This window comes from Taurulus bubalis (assembly GCF_910589615.1).
Source record: "Taurulus bubalis genome assembly, chromosome: 19".
Taxonomy (NCBI): Eukaryota; Metazoa; Chordata; class Actinopteri; order Perciformes; family Cottidae; genus Taurulus; species Taurulus bubalis.
The window spans coordinates 13,377,855-13,398,321 of record NC_136607.1 but is presented as its reverse complement, the minus strand read 5'-3'; the positions used below and the strand labels follow the sequence as shown (position 1 = coordinate 13,398,321).

Here is a 20,467-nt window from a genome sequence, read left to right as displayed (position 1 = left end):
GCCTAGTATCGGGGTGACAGGAACACAGGAAAGCTCCTGTATTGAACCCGTACTGTGTCATTACACGCACACGCACATACACACACACACACACACACACACACACACACACACACACACACACACACACACACATCAAACACACCCTTGCTGAAACAAACACAATCCCCCGGCGCCTCTTTCCTGAGTGACGCTGCCGAAGCAAAATAACAATGACAGGCAGCAGGGTGTGTGTGTGTGTGTGTGTGTGTTTCTGTGTCCCTCTCATTAAACCCCCACTCACACACACACACACACACACACACACACACACACACACACACACACACACACACTACTGAAACCCCACCCTGGTGCTCTCCAATTGTTTGGGTGAAGGGTGGAGGTCAGAAGTGGCCCGGAGTAGAGCAGCGATGTCTGTGGGGAGGGCAGAGCGGCTCAGACCACAGTGTGTCAGAGTGCTTTATTTTAGATTTGGAAATGCTTGTGTGGATGTTCTTCTCTGTGTTGACTACTAGGGACTATTTTGTTTTTTTTATATTCCTATTGTATATCTGCAAGTAATTACCAAGTGTTTAACATTTCTGTTGATTCTAATTAGGCAAAATAATCATATATACTAATAATAATGCAGAACTTTGACAAAAAAACGTTGATTTCAACATGAAAAATAATCTTATTATGACATCCTGACGTTTTGAAAAATTTTAAAAATATTTAGAAACAAAATGACCTTTAAAAAAAATGAGGACAGCTAAAACCTTTACAAAGGATATTTCAATTTCCATCAACAAATACAAACTAAACAATGAAATGAAAGACAGTTGGTTGGTTTAATATAATATCATCTAACGATCTGCATGCATCGTAAAACGTAGTAAAACTCATATACATTGTCATCAAAAGACTACATTAAAAACCAAATTCCACCAACACAATTTGAAGCAAAAACACCAGTGAGCTATGGGCATCGTCATCTCAGAGCCTCCGTTGTCTCGCCGTCTCTGAACACTACTTTGGCATTAGTCACTTATCAGCATTATGGGTCTAAGTGTGCCCCTCCTCACCTGGCCCTGGCCCAAGCCTGTCTCCGCCCCCCACTCTAAACACAGATATTTACAGTGAGCCATATTTATTTGACTTGCCCGGGCTCTGTGCGGCCTTGATGGCCAAGCTATTCTCTCCATATTGCTAGAGGAGATGGTTGTTTACAATGAGGTGAAATAAAAAGACAAAGTAACAGGAACTTGGGCGGTCTTTCCCGAAATATCCTCTGGTTAAACTCAACCAAAAATATCACTGTAATCATAGTACTGTGTGCTTGTTTCTAGTTGTGCAATCTGTGTGTTGCAGTTCCCCTTTTTATTCTGTATTGAACTGTGAAAGGGAACAACAAACGTGGTTTAACATGATAACAGATAAGATTTTTTGGAGATACAGTATATTTACATAATGCAAGTTTGGTCCATGTCTTGTTCTTTTTTGGACTTTTAAGAAATTTATAGTAACATGAATCAACATTTCTGACATCTAAGAACACCAGAATTTCCCACAGTTTGTTGAGAGATGTGTTAAAGCTTACATACCGTCCTGGAGCCTCAGCTGCCGGAGGAACAGGGGACTCTGAAGGACGTTACACCTGCCTGGCTCATCTTCTCGCGTCACCAGCAGCAGATCACTGTAGACAAACACTGTCACCTGCAAGAAACGAGCGGCAAAGATGGAAGAAACGAAAGAGAAATATATGTAAGTTAACACTTGGGTCTCTCGTGGTCTCAACAGGACGTTACACATGTGAAAAACACACATCTGCAATCCAGTGAGATGCACATACACCACCTAACGCTGAACAAGCCTCACTCATACAAAAGCTTTTCCCCCGTCTCATTTCCTTGCACAGGAAATGCAGTTCACACTTAGATAATTGACCGTATACATGTACATCTAGCCACACCTTGCATTTTAGCCCATTGAGTGTTAATGCTGTGCTAAAAAGTGTCCTGATTTATTCATTAACCGTAGTTACTGCTATACCGCTACTCAAAAATGTAATAGCTGCCAGAACATGAATAAAAATCCAATACATTTTGCGTATTGAATTCATTCCCTTAATTTGGATGCTTGTACTATTTTTGTAATATCAAAGTAATAACCATGCATATTATTGCATCAGGATTTACAGACAAATCTGTAATATGACCCAGTGTCTGCAGAAATGAGTTTTATTATACAGGTCTGCTATGTTAATTACTCAACAATATTACTGTGAACGAGCATATTCTGCCCATTATACTGTAGTTAAAATACTTTTTGGGCTTACTTTATTATGTTACAATAGCTAGCTTTTATATAATAAAACTTGAATTTTGATAATTTAATGTATGTTTGCTTTTATAGCCCTTGAAGACACTAAGAGGCAGAACAGCAGCCTCAACATAATTACACACACACACACACACACACACACACACACACACACACACACACACACACACACACACACACACACACACACACACACTCCAAACTCCTCACACACGAACTCCAGATTGATACTTTAGGGATTTGACCAAGGGTTCTGCAACATGTCATGTGGTCAAGTGAGAAAATTCATGCCGGTGAAGCATATACATGAAAAGTAAGTAAGAGCAAAGCATGAAGAATAAAGGTAAATAAGTAGATGAAAAATAAGTAAAAATGCAAAGAGCCTCGACATATGCCCAAAAGCAGCTTATGAAAGTTTGTCCTTTCATGCCACATAACAGACGTATGGTGTAATTAGTGTAGATGGGCACTGTTTCAAGACAATGTGCTCGCTTTAGTGGCTTCCTCTGAAGGATGAGATAGCAGAGAAGGTATTTCAGATGTAGCCAGTATGTGGTTAGAGAGTATGTGTGTGTGTGTGTGTGTGTGTGTGTGTGTGTGTGTGTGTGTGTGTGTGTGTGTGTGTGTGTGTGTGTGTGTGTGTGTGTGTGTGCGTGGGTGGAAGAGGATGCAAGTAAGAGTAGAGAACGAGGCCAGAACAAATGAAAGAGTTTTTAGACAGAGAAGCACACACATACACACACACACACACACACACACACACACACACACACACACACACACACACACACACACACACACACACACACACAATAACATAGACATTATATGTCCATAATAAAATAAGTTTGTTAAGTAACGCAATTTGGTTGATGAAGATTAATAAATGCTTAATAATGTAGAAGGACTAGAAGAAGTAATACACTTTATAAACTGATTTAATTACTTGCATAATTACTCGATAACTATGTTCATATCAATATCTATCTACCAGGATTTATTAAGAATTCATGCAACTTAATCCACTTAAATATGTTTTGACCAAATGACAAATTGAAGTAGTGCTGCAATTTAATCCACTAAAAATCAATTTTGTTCAAATGTCACTTTGGATTAAATCAAATTAGTGCAATGCTACTCTCATTATTTCTGTTCAGATATTATAATGTTTGAGTGAGCAATAGAGTTACTGGCAGACTTAAAAAAACCTCTGGTGAGTAAAGAGTAAAAGCTGGAACAACACTGACTGATCATTAAAAAACGCCAGTATAAAGTAGTGGAGAGAAACTCCCTCCTGACAAACACTGGCTGTTAAATATTTGTTTAATGACTGACCCCAGAGAGAAGCCAGATTACCTTCGATGCCAATAGTCACTGCACTTCACCGCACAGCAAAGCTTACCGGACAGGGACAATTAAAGAGCTGCTGAAACAGCTTAATTCAATAAAATATTCCTCTTTCCTCCTACTTTTCTATTTCCAAATATATAGACAGGTTTCTTCTGAAAAGCATCACAATGAAATGTCAGACAGGATTCCCTTATTTGAAAGACAGATTCCTAAACCTCATATTTCAGAAACATTATCCACCTGTCATTCATCTAGAATTGCCATTTGCAGGCTGTTGCATCTGGTGATAGATTAAGGTATTTGCAGTATGTTACATACTGCAAATACCTTAATCTACCCGTATTTATTTGACAGATAAAAAAAGCTGACTATAACTTGAGTTACAGTCAGCGTCTGCGTGAACGTGGCGGCCCGACAGATTTATTATATCAATAATTAAGTATGATTCAGTCCTAAATAGTTTCTTTGAAGAATACATTTGCATGTTCAACCCTAAAAGCCCATTAAACCTATTTTTAAGTGTAGCATTAGAGTACTTGTTACAGAATAAACATCTTTCTTTTAAATTTCTATCACCATCACGTTTGATTACTTACTTGTAGATGATAGATATCTTTATAGTGTAAAATATCATTGTAAGGTGAGTTTAATATATTGTGAAAGGCTCGTTAATATATACTGAGAGAGTTTCTTTTCATCCATAAAACATTATTTCTCCTTCAGTCAGATCTTTGGCACTCTCTTCTTTAATCAATTATTCATTTTCCTCAACTCATATGGGTCTGATAGTTCAGAGGAGTTACAAAGTCTTGTAACATCTCCTCTCTCACTTCTCCTCTCAGGATGTTGCTCGATACTTGTTTTTCCTTTCCATATACATAAATAACTCTAAAACGCACACATGTTCTGACTTGAGATGCACATTGGGGCAGCGGGCCATCACTTTGAGTTTGGCCCGATACACAAACTGCATAGCTGCTTGTGACAAAGCAACAAAATGTTTTCCACTGGTCTGTTTGTCTCCTGCAATCTTAAAGAGACTGGAGAGGAGAAACGAGGGCCACAATCTTTCTGCATCAATCTATCTCTCTCAAATTATAGAACTCTTCGAAGGAGGAGGGAGGAAATGGTATTCTGTCTTTCCTCAGATCAGCAAAATCCAATTCTGTGTCGTGCCACTTTGTAGCTTTTGGGTTTTCCTCAAATTGGTTTTCGATCATATCCTGCATAAAGTGTCGGATGTTCTTTGGTCAAAAACTGAAATTCCTGTGCAGAATAGTAAACTGAAGTAAGAGCCACAGAGTGTTTTGTTACTCCCCCAAAGCCATCCCCAAGCAAACAGACAGAAATGTTCTCACATCACACGCAGAGACAAAGCTAAACACACATATAGACATCATTAAGGCACTGATGGCACTTACCTTGAGAGAATGGTGCTTGCTCTCATGGAGTATCATCTCCTCAGATAAGATGAGAGATCGGCTGCACAGGTCCAGAGGCTGAACGGGGAACATAAAGTGACAGATTAGCAAACAAAGTCTCTGGTTATCAATATTGAGGCTCACTCATCAATTGTTGATATCTTTAACCAGATACGTATTAATGACCACAAGAACATATTACTTGTATTATATTACCTTAAGTGTCATTGTCAAAATGATGAGGATAATCTAAGCATTTAGGAAAATCTGTTTGTTATAGATCAGTAAAATAAAACACAAGGTTGCAGTACCAAATCCATTTTGGCTCCCAAATCCAAACGATCTGCTCAACAAAAAGCCTTCTTTTTACTGTGGGAAACACAACTGAAACTGATTCTATGAAGACAGAAAGCGAGCTGTGACTGTGAGGCAATACATCTGATCTGAGTATGACAAGACACTTCAAATGAACTAGTGAGGCAACACAGGAGGAGGGGACTTCCTCTCAAGTCCAAGGTAGGCCAATTCAATGTGTATGCGTATGTGTGACAGTTGCATACTGTGTGAAGTAGGGTTAGGGTTGCACGCTTCTATATGAATTAACAGGAAGTACCACCACAGTCCTTGCTGAGTTTAAAGTTTAAAGCTTAAAGACCTCAGAATATAAACAATATTTGAAATATTGCAGTAGTTGCAAATATCCTAAAACAACTGACTTAACTCACAATGGTTTTCTTTGGTTATTACATCACATGATAATCATGACAACAACTGTATACTACATATCTACATATGCAGAAATAACAGAATTTTATTTTTGCAATGACTCATGTCTTCACATAACTTGCTTCTGCTTTCCGCCTTTAGAAAAATACAAACAGTGCTTCCAATTATCATACCATGAAGAATGGCAATCATCATTACAGAAAATAAATAGAAACCAAAACAAGCCCTTTCATTCGATCAACACAAGTGCTGTAGACTAAAGACAGGAACTCCAAAAATGCTCTAACAGAATTCCCCTGAAACAACATGTATTTTCTTTTTACAATCAACACTTGAAATGATAAAGGCACTTGCAAAGGACAAGGTAGAATCCCCTGGAGTCCCGTGTTTGACTACTGCAGACTGCTTTTCAGAGCATTGTGGGGACCTACAGGAGTGGTCTTAGATGCACAACACTTAAACGCTGCAGTATGTCGGCAGTTCAATTTCGCCCGGGCCCCTCTTGCTCCCTACACATCCTGTCTATCCTTTTAGCTCTTTTGCCAGATGAGATCAATACCACTCTTATGTCTGTACATTATATAGGAAGCTGCAGCCAGGACACAGCTAGCTTAGCTTAGCATTAAACCTTGGACACAGCTCGCCTGGCTCTGTCCAAAACTGGCTTACCTGAACGAAGATGGGGAAGATAAGGATCTTGGGTGCCACTTTGACATATCCGTAGTTGCCATGTGGAGTGTGTGAGCGGACAATGGTACAGTTCTGGTAATTGGCAAAGTTGGCATTCTGTTGTTGGTAGTTGGGTACACCAGCATTAGTGGAGGTGGACGCCGTCTTTGTTGTCTTGGAGTTGTGAGACCGGCGTAGGAAGCCAGTGCGGCTGGAGAGACCCCCACCTCCTCCTCCTCCTCCTCCACCTCCACCACCACCACCACTCATGCCTCCAGAAAAAGCACCCCCACCACCCCCCTGGGGCTGCGAACCAGAGGCCTGCTGTGTGGGATATAACCTGGCTCCTGTGGAAGAAAAGGAAGATTGCGAAGAGTGTAAAGACACAGATAGCATATCATTTCTGGAGCTACTTGTGGAGTGTCAGGATAGTTTAAGAGTGGCTGCAGCTGGTCCACTGCTAAGGGTTGCTATACAAATATGTTTTCAGTCACCAAAGTAGGATCCTTTGCTCAGATTGTGTTTGCCTTATAGTGTTGGACAACATAGAAAATACGTATTTATTATTTTAAGCTGTTTTATCGACCAGGTTCCCGAAAAAAAACAATGAGGATAAAACTGGGGATAGTTAGTAACAAAGCAGTGAAAGGTTTGTAGTAATTTAAACTATAAGCAATATGTGTTTAGCATTTGTTGTATTTTCACGTTTAATGTGAAACTATTTCAGGAGTGCCAAATGTTAAGTAAATGTAATCATATTAATTTCAATAACAATAACGTGTTATGTGATGTAAAAAGTTTGATTATCATTGGGATCAATGATAATATCATCCGATATTGGTGATATCGTGGTATATCGATAAGGTGATAGATTATCATCCGAGTAAGAAACCAAAAAGTTTCACTGTGGCCTTTCTCTAAACGCTGTACGAGTACAAACAAGTCCAGGTCTTACCTAATGTTCCCTGGTTGTCTTGGTAAACAGGTCTCAAGATCTGAAAGCAGAATAAGGACATTCATATTAAATAAAACATTGAAACTGACATCTAAACTACATCTAGAATGGAATAAAGCCAACAATGGCATATGATACAATATTTCATTGTTTAATGCTACATTGAGGATAACTTTCTATGATGTGACATCTGGATATATCCTTATTGTAAAACAGTTATTTGTGTTGTATGCAACAAGTTTGTGTTTAGGGCTCAAGCAAGGCATTAATATGTGGAGTTTGGTGTCTAGGACTCAGCTGAGTCCTTTGAATTGCACCAGACTCAGCGAAGCAGTGGTGGTTTCTATGTGTCATAACAAATTACAATCAATGGAGAGAGTAAAGATAGAAAGCTACCACCACATCACATGTTGGACAAATAAATACAGTAGGTTAGCAAAGTCACAATATGTTTGAAACAAGCTGCATATGATAAATATTTTGGAGCTTTACAAGCTCTTTTTTGCGAACTACAGTCTTGTGTCGGTCTGATATGTTACCAACATGACCTAAAAGCCACCACAAAATCTTATCAAATCCCTCTTCTTTTGTTTGGGATGATAGTATTAGCTGTTTGAAGGGAAATGTCTGTTCAACATGTTGGCATCTCATCTTTTTCCAAAAGCTTACCAGTTTCTTTTTTTATTTCTCTAAATCTACATCTTTTATCAATCAATCTCATCTTATTTTTGGCACTGCTGACACAGTGTCTTTCATTAAGCGCTACAATAACTGATTCACAGATGAAGATGGACACTACATGAGGCACACATACACAACACACACAGATCTACAGACAGACTTACCGACACAGTGAAAGACAATTTAACATGAACAATTTAACTTTACTATAAATTCTTCATATGAAAGATAAATTATTTAGTTGGTGAGAAATGTTTTGGAGGCAACGATTTAGACACAGTGGGCTGAATCTAAATTGCACTGCTACAGGGAGTGTCTCAAACACATCTTGAGTCTTTTGGTTCAACATGTTTGTTAGCCTGAAATGGTTAATGGGTTAGTATCATATTGTTACTAGTTTTGTTAGCTGAGGAATTCAGTTCAGTCTTTTTGATTTAATGAGTTTGCTTTATTTTGTTTTTATGATCAAAGCTTTTTACTCCATTTACATGACTTCACTGGATGAAAAAAATATATGTACATGCAGTATACAATGCCATATACATGTCGTACTTTGCATGTACGTGCATGTTATACTAAAACTGCATATTGTGAAACGGACCCCAATTGCAATAGTGAATTTTCATCAAGTGCTTGTTTTGTAGAACCTTTTCTTTCTTAAAAACGTCAGAGCAATTTGTTATTAAAATACTGATGTATACTTCATGGCACATAGATGATTTATCTATTCTGTATGGAGGATAAATTATGTCAGATACAAATGCATTGTTTTCCTAATATGAACCTAATACCTACTTTGTTGGTAGAATGAAATGAAAGAGATATTGCCAAAGCTTCACATAGTACAGGCATACAATATATTATTAACAGCTACATATTATATTGTACGTTATTGTCTGCTCTTGCTTTTCAGTCTATTACCCCATCTACATTACACTGACCAGTATGACATGCATGCAGTCTGTTCGGAGCATGTGTTAAAGCACAAATCAGTGAGACGGCAGTAACCCGAATGGCCCAGACATACTGTATATACAGTCCTTCTATCTATCAGCACCAGGGATGAAAGGTAAGGAGACATATCTAGGATGAGCCACCATATGACCGTGGTGAGGATGGGGAGGACGAAGAAGATGATGAAGATGCAGTCCACCACCAGTCTGCGGTACCTGGCTTCCAGGGTTGATGGGGGCCAGGATGATGTAGTTGTCCCCGTTGGATGCCTTCACCCTGGTACCCTTCAGTGTGGCAGTGTGAGGGTGGTGGAGGTGTCGTGGATTCCCATCCAGCTCTTCGGACGACCCTCCCTGGGCCCCCCACCCCAGGGTCCCTGAGCCTACGCCACTGCTATTTCCCGCTTCGGAGCCGTTGACCAGCAGCCTGCGGGTGGCGGTGGCACGGTGGTGGGCTGGGAGAGGCGGCACAGCTGGGGGGGTTTTGCTGGTTCCGACATCTGGAGCACGCCGGCGCGTGGGGGGTGACGGGGCATCATAGTTTGAGGTGGACTGCTTGTAGGACGGCCGATGGATGAGGCCCTCGAAATTAGGTTTAGCTGAAGGGCCTGTGCGCCACACCACCAGTATGATTTCATTTGCACTGTTTCTACAAATGAGAAAGACAAATAATGAGAATAAGTATATTGTAAATATATTTTGTAAAACTTAAAATATGTTAACCAGCTCTATATGTATCTGTAAAAAACTTCTGCAGAGTCAAATTAAAAACAGAATATTTTCCAGATATTTGAATTAAGATATAATATATATATTGTATATTATAAAAAAGAATATATTATGCTATTTAAAAATACTTGAGTCATGAAAGTATATATGGGAAAACTCCATACGGAAAAAAATAGATATCAAACACTGACAATATTACAATACAATGAAGATTATGTTATTGACTTCTGATAAATCATGGACGTCACAACATCCAATTGTTCAGTAACTCACTGATTGCCTCAGTTACAATCTTAACCTTTGAAATTAACAATCTGTATACCCTGCAGGTCTTGTTCAGGCAGCCATACTCAGATTGATCAAGAGATCAATCATGCTACAAAATGTAACTCCTAAAACAAATCAGCCCATCAGATAATCAATAGAAATCACTGGTCCTGCGTGCTGAATAAGCCTGTGAAAACAGTACATCAGCCCATAATCCTCTGGCATGTTGGGCTCATTACCTGATAGCATGGGCTAAGTCCATACATTTCCACTGCTCCACTGGCTGACCATTTAGCTGCAGGAGAGTGTCCAGCTGCTGCAGACCTGCCTGGTCCGCTGGACCGCCTGCCAGAGTGAAGAGAGTTCAGATCATTACACACTTTCAAATGCCATTAGTACGATCCAGGGCCATAGCTCCTTGGTGTATGAAGCTTCTTCCTTCAGTGTTGTAGCAACAGAAGGGCAAGCTACTGTACAGATGAAACAATGAATTAGTTATCTGATATTAAGGTGCTCTGTTGTTTTCTGAGGCGAAATTCAGTTGACATTCCCTTTCATCGTGAGCAGGAACAGTAACGCTGTAATCAGCTTAAGATTCAGCATCTTGTTCAAAGACGTAGCAGCAGGGCGGACGCCTGCTTACACGGGGGCTGGACTCCAAGTTCTCCATTTGACAGACAGGCTTCCTATTAAGCCCTGCTGACTGAGCCGATGCTAATGGTAACTCTCAAAGCTACGGACAGTGAAATATAAAAATTAATCGGCCAAAGGTGACGTGAAACGTTCATGAGAAGCCAAATGCAGGTCAATTGATGTGAAACAAAAGCAACCTTTACAGTAATACAACCCATTACCATATTGCTGATATAGTCTAGTTCCTTTAATTGAGAATACAGAAGGGAAAAATCAATAATTATTGATTTAAAACGCAGTCCAGCCACCGACTTTGACACCATATAATGTATATGTCATATAACAGTGTGCAGTCTCCAACAAAGTTCATATCATAAATGTGATTCAAACTAAAAATCTACTGTTGGCAGTCCTGAGAGGGAAAATAAAAAACATCACAAAAGTATAATTCAATCCACTTTGGTAAAGAAACATTGAACGCTTCCAAGTTGCAATGAGAAAAGCAAAAGGAATAAAAAGAAAGATGGTCCCACCTTTAAGCAGTTTAGGCCCAAAGACAGAGCAGAACCGTGAGGACCTCACATTTTAAACAACAACCTCTCTTTGGAAAGTTGAGTTTCATTCACAAAGACACATGCATGCAAAACGTACCTGGATCAACAGCCTGCACCCTCACAGGGGAATCCGAGCAGATGGTGAAGCCATATCCATCCTTTCCCCGAAGGATGGTCACCTGCAGAACACACACACACAAACACATGTTCATTTTGTGGTAGGAAGCTAGGACCTCTGTGTCGCTGCCCCACGCTGAACCAAAAGTAGCATGCTGGCAAAATACTCAACTTCCTTCCTACAGTACGATTAAGTAGATATGTATTCTGTTTCTACTTCCTATTAAAACTGTCTTGACAGCAGTTTCATGGTGAACCCAATTATCTGCCTTAGTGGGAAAAACAACTCTACGAGATGGAGGAAAGATGTTCTTTGTCCAGCAGTTGGGTAATTTACTGAATCTACTGAAAGAACATTACCCATTTATTTGGACCTTTGTCGAAGTAATCGTACAGTGGGTGCACACACAAAAAAAGATTATGCTGTGAAAACAAACACAAAGTCTCTCTTGCACAAAAACATACATTTTACAACCATTTAGAACATTTATTTTTGTCAGATTAGTTTGGCATCTGCTTCTCTTACTGCAGCTGAAAAGAGTTGATCTAAACTGTAAAAAACAGTTTTTTTGCTCCCACCAAGGTTAATAATTTATTTTTACAAAGCTAAAATAGAACAAATACAAACAGCAAGTAACTGTATTATGAAATTAATATCCCATTGTCAGATAATTCCTTTTTAAATAGGTAAACAGATTTACATAGGAGAGTAAGGATCGTAAAGCCTTTCTAAAAACATTATCTCTGTCCAAATGTTGTGACCCATATGTATATGCTGCTCAAATACACACACACACATACAGAGACAATACTGATGGCTCCCATTGTCTCTCTTTCTCTTTGACCCTGCATCGCCAAACATTCAGTACAGTACCTATGACCGAGAGTCTGAGCCAAAGTCAATAAAGTTCCATCCAAAACATTTCACTTTCCACTTCATCTGCTGACAACCAGGGGCCCAGAACACACACACACACACACGCATGCACACACGCACACGCACGCACACGCACACACACGCACACGCACACACACCCCCAACGCAATATTCTCTCCATTTCTGATGCAAAGGAACACATATTAGTGGCTAAATTACAGTCTACCCATGAGCAAGGAACAGAGACTTGCAGGAATATGGTGATTATTCAGGTGCCTGAAGCTTGTGATGACCCTAAAATGTCGGGTACGATTGTGGTTTCTTATAGTCCAGTGATTTTATGCGCCCTGTGTCACACTGTTTGGGGCCACAATTGCTCGACCACATTTCCCTACCCTTCAGTTCCTCGAATTTCTCTCTGCTTTAGTCCTTCTCCAAAGGACACAGTTGACCTTGTTACTACCTGTTGTATAAAATAAATTAGGACTGTCATCTGTTTTCGTTTGCATGTACCCTCCTAGACAAGTCTGAAACTTGATCAACCGTGTTATATACAATAAGATTTATGTCCCGCGCTGTGCATTTATTTTTTATAAAGACGGACAGAAATAACCAAATCACCCTTGAGCCAAGCTGTGTGACAAAAGTATGGAAAGGAAAGAATGAAATCTACAGAAACTGAGTGTAGATGAAGATGAACAGATACAAGATACTACACAATGGTAAAAGAGGACAGTGGGATTTGAGACCGAGCAGATGACGAAGACAAATAGAAGACCAGACGGGAAGAAAAAGAACCATTTCACTGGGATTACAAAAGACAAACAACAAACTGTCTTAGAACATTTTGAAAAATGAGCTCGGAGTGTGGGAATATGTGGGAGAAAACATTGAAAAGCAATGTTAACGGAAGATAGAGAGACATGGGTTTATCACGCCTTTATCGGTTCATCTATCTATTTCTGTGTGTCTTTGCTGTTTCAGACATTGTGTCCTTTCAAGGGAACTCTCAGAGTTGCCTAATTTGGACCAATTCATCCGAACTCCGGAGCCTTTAGAGCGTTAATTAAATTTGTAAGCATAGTTGAGTCCAACCACTTGGACTCCTGTGGTCTGCCTGGGAGACGCCTTTCCCCTTCTAAATGAAAGCAGGGGGATTATTTTCAAACTGGAAGAGAAAAGAGAGCCTTGGAATAATGCGAGAAATCAGCATGAATGTGAGTATTTCTTTTTCAGTGCATCAATCCCAAGATGTATTACTGAAAATGAATGAAGATAAATTAATGGGAGAAGTTCCCTGCGTGCATTAAATATTTAAGTTGTATGAGAAGGGTTTATTAATGAAATAATAATGAAATCAAAGGGGCTGTGGAAGAACTGACGAGACTAAAACGTGAGATTTTAATTTTCTTGAAATTAATGTACCCAAAGGAGTAAAAATCCTGTCGCCCATGATTGAACAGTATGTGTTCACGCATGTGAGACAGATTTTTACATCGACGCCCCGGTGCTCTGCCATCCTGTCAGACATGACTGCATGAAGCTGGGAGCAGAAATCCTGCCAGTTTCTGTTGATCTGATAAGTCGATGGCATGCTGTGTCTGCTTTCCCACAGTGCAGCAGAGGTAGCATTAACGGCATAAGCTAAATGAAATATACCAAATATACATATTTGGTGAGGCAATGTTATCTGGGTGATTATGTTCAAAGGCTAGGTTATTACACAGCCCACACAAAGATGACTCAGGTGACTCATGTCGCCTTTTTGTCATGCAAGTCCAGTCTCCTTTGTTGTAGTGTCTGCAAAATACACACATGTATTGAAATTGTTTTTTATATTCTGTTTTTATCAAATTGGATCTAATGAGAAATTCAGATGTGCACAAAGTGGCTTATGTAAGGAGAGTGGCATCAGTTCATATCAAAGCAAATGTTCCTCCGCTCATCCACTCCTGCCTGCCATCCTTCTCTCACTTTGTGAACACTGAATAATGTAGAGGACACGAAGCTCGGCCTCCCCTCTCAAGAAACACACATCCCTGACAGACAATTATTCGCTTCTGCATGCTTTGTGCACGCAATTAAAAGTGTTACAGCAATTTAAAAATATCAGGATTTGACAATGTGCAAACAAAGATATTTTTTTGTGCAGTTTGACAGCTGACTACAGTGTCGCAGCTTTATTAATTATGGAATTCAATTCATCTTTTGCAAATGGATTTTGAAAGCACCGATTAGAGATTGTAACTGCCGAACCTTTCTTCATCCTCCCAGTCTCTCACTCACGATCACAGGTCTATAATATACACCAGAAGCACCACTCTCTTCCTTCGCCTTACTCTCTGGAACCCAGACACACCTGAGGCAGCCTACATCCGATGCAGAGGTGGCACAGCCCGTGGATGGTGTGCACCACCCCTCCCTCTCTTCCCCTTTCTCCGTTGTTCAGGTCCGCAGCCAGCACACACACACTGTGACGGTGACTTTCCACCTGGACGGCCCTCCTGCAGCCCGAGTATCTCCACAGCCTCCTCTGCGCGGCCGAGTGTGAGCTCCTGGGGCTGTGCTCCGACTGCTGGGTGGACTTAAGTGTGTTATGAATCATCTCAACGGTGACAGCCGACCAAATAACGGACTTGGGTGGCTTCCGTCTTGCAGTGTTCAGAATCAAGGGTTTCCAGGGGAGAGTCCAGTTGAGTTGCGAGTCTAGATGATAATATTGTGTCTCACCTTGCTGGAAAACAGGCAGGAATCTGTCAAGTATAACAAAACGTTGTTTGTTGTCCAAACTGGCCCCTACCAGCAAACGAGTGTAGATTCAATTTTCTTGGTAACAGCCCTTTCTGCAAAATTGCCCGCACTCTGCCACTGACCTCCAGCGGCACTGTTATCCATTCAAGGCTCCTTAGTAATGACTCCAGTCATCAACGCACATTCCCGTCGGCAAGTTTTTACGAGTCTGTCATCCACAACTTCATGTCTTCCTCTTAGCAATTTTAAAACGTCAGTTCAATCCTTTCTACTTCCTCTTCTGTCCTTCAACTTTTCTTCGCCCTCTTCTCTTCCTTCTCCCTCGGCTATCCCCGAGCGCACTGTCCAGCCTCCTGCTCTGTGGCGTGAGCGGCAGCAGTTGCAGAAGCCCCTGAGATCAGCTGTGTGAGAGTGTGTGGCGGCGTCATATAGGCGAAACTGGCGCTGGCTCGGCCTGCTCAGGCCACACTGTAGCTCCTGGCAGGGGCGCTCATGGGAACTCTTCAACAGCAGAAGAATAGGAGGAAGTGCCTCCCACCACCACCCCCTCCTCCTCACACATACACACGCATACTCATGAACACATGCACTTACGCATACCTCACCACCCCACAGCCAGGACAGCTTTGTGTGTCTGTCCCCGATAAGGCCAGTTTGCTTCCTGAGTCCACACTATGAAGCTGTGAGAGGTGCTACAGCTCTCAGTCTTTTGCAAATATGCACTGCAGTGACTAATGTAGGTGGCACAAGGGAGACAGGGAGAAAAGGCAGTTTTATGGGAGTGGTTGGGCAGGTCGGGGTCTGCAAATATAAAACAGTGGACTTCAATCGTAGACCATATTTGCACTGTAAACGGAAATGTTTCTTAATTGCTTACGACTTTTGAGTCGAACAATTTTTAATGACCACATTTCCCAACAAAGGAGAATGACAGCGGCATTGTTTGGGCCCACACTGAACTCACAAACACGCACACATACCTTACCTCAGACAGCCTTCCCACATCATCAGAATCTTTCCACCTTAGCTCCCACACTCCCCAATCTCTGCTCAGACATTATGCTTGTTTGTTATGTTTTCAACGTCCATATTTCCTCTGCTTTTCCTTTCAGCTGCTCCCTCTCACCCCCGAACACACAGAACGGAAATTCGCCGGTCTGCAACCTCTGACAATTTCCCCTACTCGTCCAGTAATCCAAACATCACTTTTATTTTTGTTTTCAATATCAATATGCCTGGGAAAGAGGTGGTAATCTGCAAAAAAATAATGGCAAACACCTCAGCAAAAGTGAAATAAAAGGCCTGTTAACCTATGGCAAAAACAGTAGCCAGTCTCACCCCTAGCAACCCCATTAATTGCCAGCTTGCCTCTTTTCCTTTTTAGCAGTTGGATGTCTGGCTCATGGAATGAAGCATGGACAGAGAAGTGACGGAGAAAGAGAGAGGGGTGAAAGAGGAGCAATTCTGAACTAGTCTCCACAATGCTAATAAAGTGGCAAAAAGGGCCGTTGTCTTAACATCCCTTCATGCCAGTAGTAATGGCAGCTTTTCCCTGTTTGCCTTTTCAAAAGGGCGAGGGTTACCCATCAAGCACACAAAAAACACTTTCTCTCTCTTTCATGCTGCGCTGTTCACCTCTAAATAGGCAGAAGGACGGATTAGAGGGAGAGAAGAAAGGGAGAGAAGAAAGCACGTCTTAGGGAGAGGAGTGAAAGAAGCTTGTCTAGGAGCCAGACGAGGCCAATCTGGTGTTTAGTAGTGTGGGATCTCTCTCTCTCTCTCTCTGTTTCTCTCACTCTGTCTCTCTCTCTCTCTTTATGACCTGAATAGACAGCCATCAAAGGAGAAGGAGTCTTCCGAACCAGTGAATACACAAGTTCAGGGTCAGCGCTCAGGTTGTACTTAACATCCTAAAAGTGGAAGCTCAGTGTATGGATTCATAGTTACAATGTGAAGGTGATGATGTGCGTAATATGAGATGACTACACACCTAACAGAGGAGCCCCACAACTCCAACCTTAGACTATAGGCTTCCACAAATATACACAAGTTTAGCACTTCATAAATCTATGAGTCAAATCAATTCAGTTTTCAAATGCACAATTTAGTGCACTTCAAAGTACTTTACGGGTCAATGACAAACTTGTAAGACTAACAAAGGAGTAGAAATATCGGCAGTGAAACAGTTGGAGACTAATGCACACAGAAATTTTCAATGCTACGACAAAGGTATCTATAAAGCCTCTAATTCACCCATTCACACACACACACACACACACACACACACACTAACACAACAGTGGACCTGCCATGCAAGGCACTCAATTGCTCATCTGGAGCAATTTGGTGTTGAGAGTCAAGTACATGACACGTAGGCAGGAAGTGGGGGGGATCAAACCGCCCTCAGGTTAATGGATGACTCACTCACCCACCTGAGCCACAGCACTTCTTACAATATGGTAAACAGTGTACAACTACAGCTATTTGCAGCCCATCTACTGTCTGTGGTTTGGGCTGTGCCGTCTCAGAGCAGCTGGGCCTCGATAAGCCCGACGCTCTGCATCTAGCAGAGAACACATGAGAGGTAGGAGCAGTCAGGGTCGAAAATACTCACAAAGGAATACATTCTGGCATTAAAACTAACCATTCTATATTTATTCTGAGACGCCGGGCCAGAAAATCTAACCTCCACGTCCTCTTTTCATCTCACCTCACCTTTCCTTCCCATCTTTCCCGTCAGACAGAAGTGTCAGACCCATTTCCACAGAGACGATTTTGGAGCTAATGCTATCTGACAAGCAAAGTGATGCAGGGTTACATTGTCTGGGGTGCAACTATTGTTAATATTCATGAAGTCTCTGTTCCCTGTGACATGAGCAGTTTTTTTTTTGCCTGTTAACATAATTGATAAATGTTTATATGGCAACTAGGGAGATAGATTCTTGTTGTGCTTCATGTCAAGTCTTACATTTTTGATTCAGGAGATCAATGCTATAAAGCAAGTCATTTTCTCACACACACGCCAACATACAGCATCGGTGTTGACTTTTACTTCAGTATTGTAATGTATCCTGCCAAAATATATAAGTCAAGATAACACATAATATTTTCTTATGTGTTAGGAAACTCGATATAAGCTCTCGAAATAAGGAAATCCAATCAAAAAGGCATTGCAGTTGACTGTTGGTAAGAAAATGTGAACGTTTCTCGAAATATCACACTGATTGAAAGCAGCAGTATGTCATTTCACAAAATTCCTCCTTTGACTGGTCTTGATCCCAAATGCCAACAGTTCCTGCCTACATTACTTTAAAAGCAAACCACAGAAACACGGGATATTTGGTCATTTTTTTAAAAGACGTGAAGTTTACAGTGAGTCAGAAGAAGCTACATAACAGAACTTGAATGGTGGGACTTTCTTGTAAGCATAATTTCTCCCAAACATGTAGTAATTATCTAAATACATAATGACAATTACACTGGGGAAGGTTGTAAAAGTACAGACAGTGGATAGGAAACTGTTTCTTGAAATAGCCTTGTGGTTTTCTGAGGGACATTCCTTTGTGGATATCAAGTATTATCTTCACCAACAACTGAAGTGTCCAAAACCTTCAATAAACTCTGTAAAATCATTGAAATGATTCACGTGTAAGGCCATCATCAAACACTGAAATATATTTCAATAGGTAAAGAGTGGGCGGTTAATGATACCACAGAGCTCTTTGTGTAGTGAGGGTGATGGTCATGGGGTGAGAGAGGGGGGAAAGAGAGGGAACAGAGAGGAGGAGGAGGAGGCCAAAACAGTGAAGGAGGAAATACATCGCGGTCTGGTAGGGAGCAAGGCCAAGGCAACAGAAAACAAGGACAGAAAAGAAGAGAAAGTCTAAAAGGTTTTCCATTCTCCCCTTAATTTAGTCCCCCCCCACCCTTCAACTCTCCCCTGAGACTGACCCACACAAACCACACAATCATCTGTTACTCTGATTCACCCGGAGATAAAGAGGAAGAGAGAGAACAAGAACGAGAGGGGTGGGAGGGGAGAGGAAGGAGAAAGGAAAGGAGCATTCACAAATACGGATGTAAAACTTTTCCATCTCAATGCTGCGCCACATCATTACTGCCCTCTTCACCTTCCACATGTCTTCAAAGGCTGCGCAAACTCTTGAAGTACTGGATGCAGGATTGTTGTTCTTATAGAAATGTTCAAATTCACCAGAATAAACCTTTGATTGGGATAAACTAGTTTATCAGGGACACAAAGCAATTTAAAAAGGCACAGACTCGAATGCAATGGCACTACTTTGTGGGATAAGTAATCCATAACTGTTCTGTGTGAATAAAAGGTTGTTTTATTTGATTTGTCAATGCCGTACCATGTATCTATTAAAAGTAATGGGGATAGAAGTGTTCCACCCAAATGCAATGTTTAAAAAAAAAGTGCAGCAATCTATACGTCTACTAAATGTGTGTGTGTGTGTGTGTGTGTGTGTGTGTGTGTGTGTGTGTGTGTGTGTGTGTGTGTGTGTGTGTGTGTGTGTGTGTGTGTGTGTGTGCGTGTGTGTGTGTGTCCAAGTCAAATCAAATCCAAGCCAAGTCACTCCAGAAGTCGTCGTCATATTGATCCTTTTTCATTTATATTATAAAAAAGCATCACAAGAAATTATAGTGTTTTACCAGCCATCCGATTTGTCCAATTTAGTGGTTAAAAGCGAACTAAAATTGCCAATTACTTTCCCTCTTTACTGCACCACCAAATATAAGATTTAACTAAAACTACCAAAATTATCTATTCTCTATAAAGCACTTGGTTAAAGTGATAAGGAAATGTCTGGTCTTAGTTTCATATAGAAAAAAGTCTCACACTCTCCCGGGCATGATTTCTAATTTCTTTCTTGTTCGTCACGAGCGCATTTGGAGCAGACGGGGGCATTTCTCTTGTGGCAGACGGACGTGCCTTGTGTGGTTGTGGTTTCCACTCGCTCTGTGCTTATGGTCTGTCACTATGTTTTATTAGAATACTGCTTATGCTGAAACGCTGTGCTGTCTTCTGACGCTATGCTGTAGGAAAATAAGCCACGCGTGTGCTGGAGTGAAAGCTATTTAATAACCTTGCTTTCAATTGTTTGTGTACAGTCTTATTTTCCCAAACTGCTCAATACACTGCAGCCCCTCTACTTAAGTATCATCTATAACCGTGGTTCTCAAATGGGGTACGTGAGAGTTAAAAAATATATATTTAAAATGAGCATCCATTAAAAAAAAATGTTTCAACCAAAAATGCTTTGCGCTGGTTAGGGGGTACTCGGCTGAAAAAAATATTTCACAGGGGATATCAGTGAAAAAAGGTTGAGAACCACTGATCTATAACAAGTACCTGGAGCGATGCATCACAGAAACACCCATGAAGGGAAGTTTTTATATGCCTCATGATCAACAAGGGTTTGCTCTTATCTAAATAC

At 40.9% G+C, this 20,467-nt stretch overlaps 1 protein-coding gene across 4 annotated transcripts in view; it reads right to left on the bottom strand.

The window, feature by feature from the left end:
• rgs3a (regulator of G protein signaling 3a) overlaps positions 1-20,467 on the bottom strand; it is a gene marked incomplete at its 5' end in the record, with an annotated part of 114,304 nt that overhangs the window by 64,581 nt on the left and 29,256 nt on the right. The window contains 8 exons of one of the 4 annotated variants that reach the window (XM_079235600.1): positions 1,587-1,698; positions 5,097-5,174; positions 6,492-6,831; positions 7,428-7,486; positions 9,297-9,729; positions 10,316-10,421; positions 11,361-11,442; positions 14,617-14,862. In XM_079235600.1, coding sequence (XP_079091726.1) covers positions 1,587-1,698; positions 5,097-5,174; positions 6,492-6,831; positions 7,428-7,486; positions 9,297-9,729; positions 10,316-10,421; positions 11,361-11,442; positions 14,617-14,862 — 1,456 coding nt within the window. Of the gene's footprint in view, positions 1-1,586; positions 1,699-5,096; positions 5,175-6,491; positions 6,839-7,427; positions 7,487-9,296; positions 9,730-10,315; positions 10,422-11,360; positions 11,443-14,616; positions 14,863-20,467 lie in introns of those variants that run through there. The other 3 variants (XM_079235601.1, XM_079235602.1, XM_079235599.1) reach the window with 3 other exon arrangements.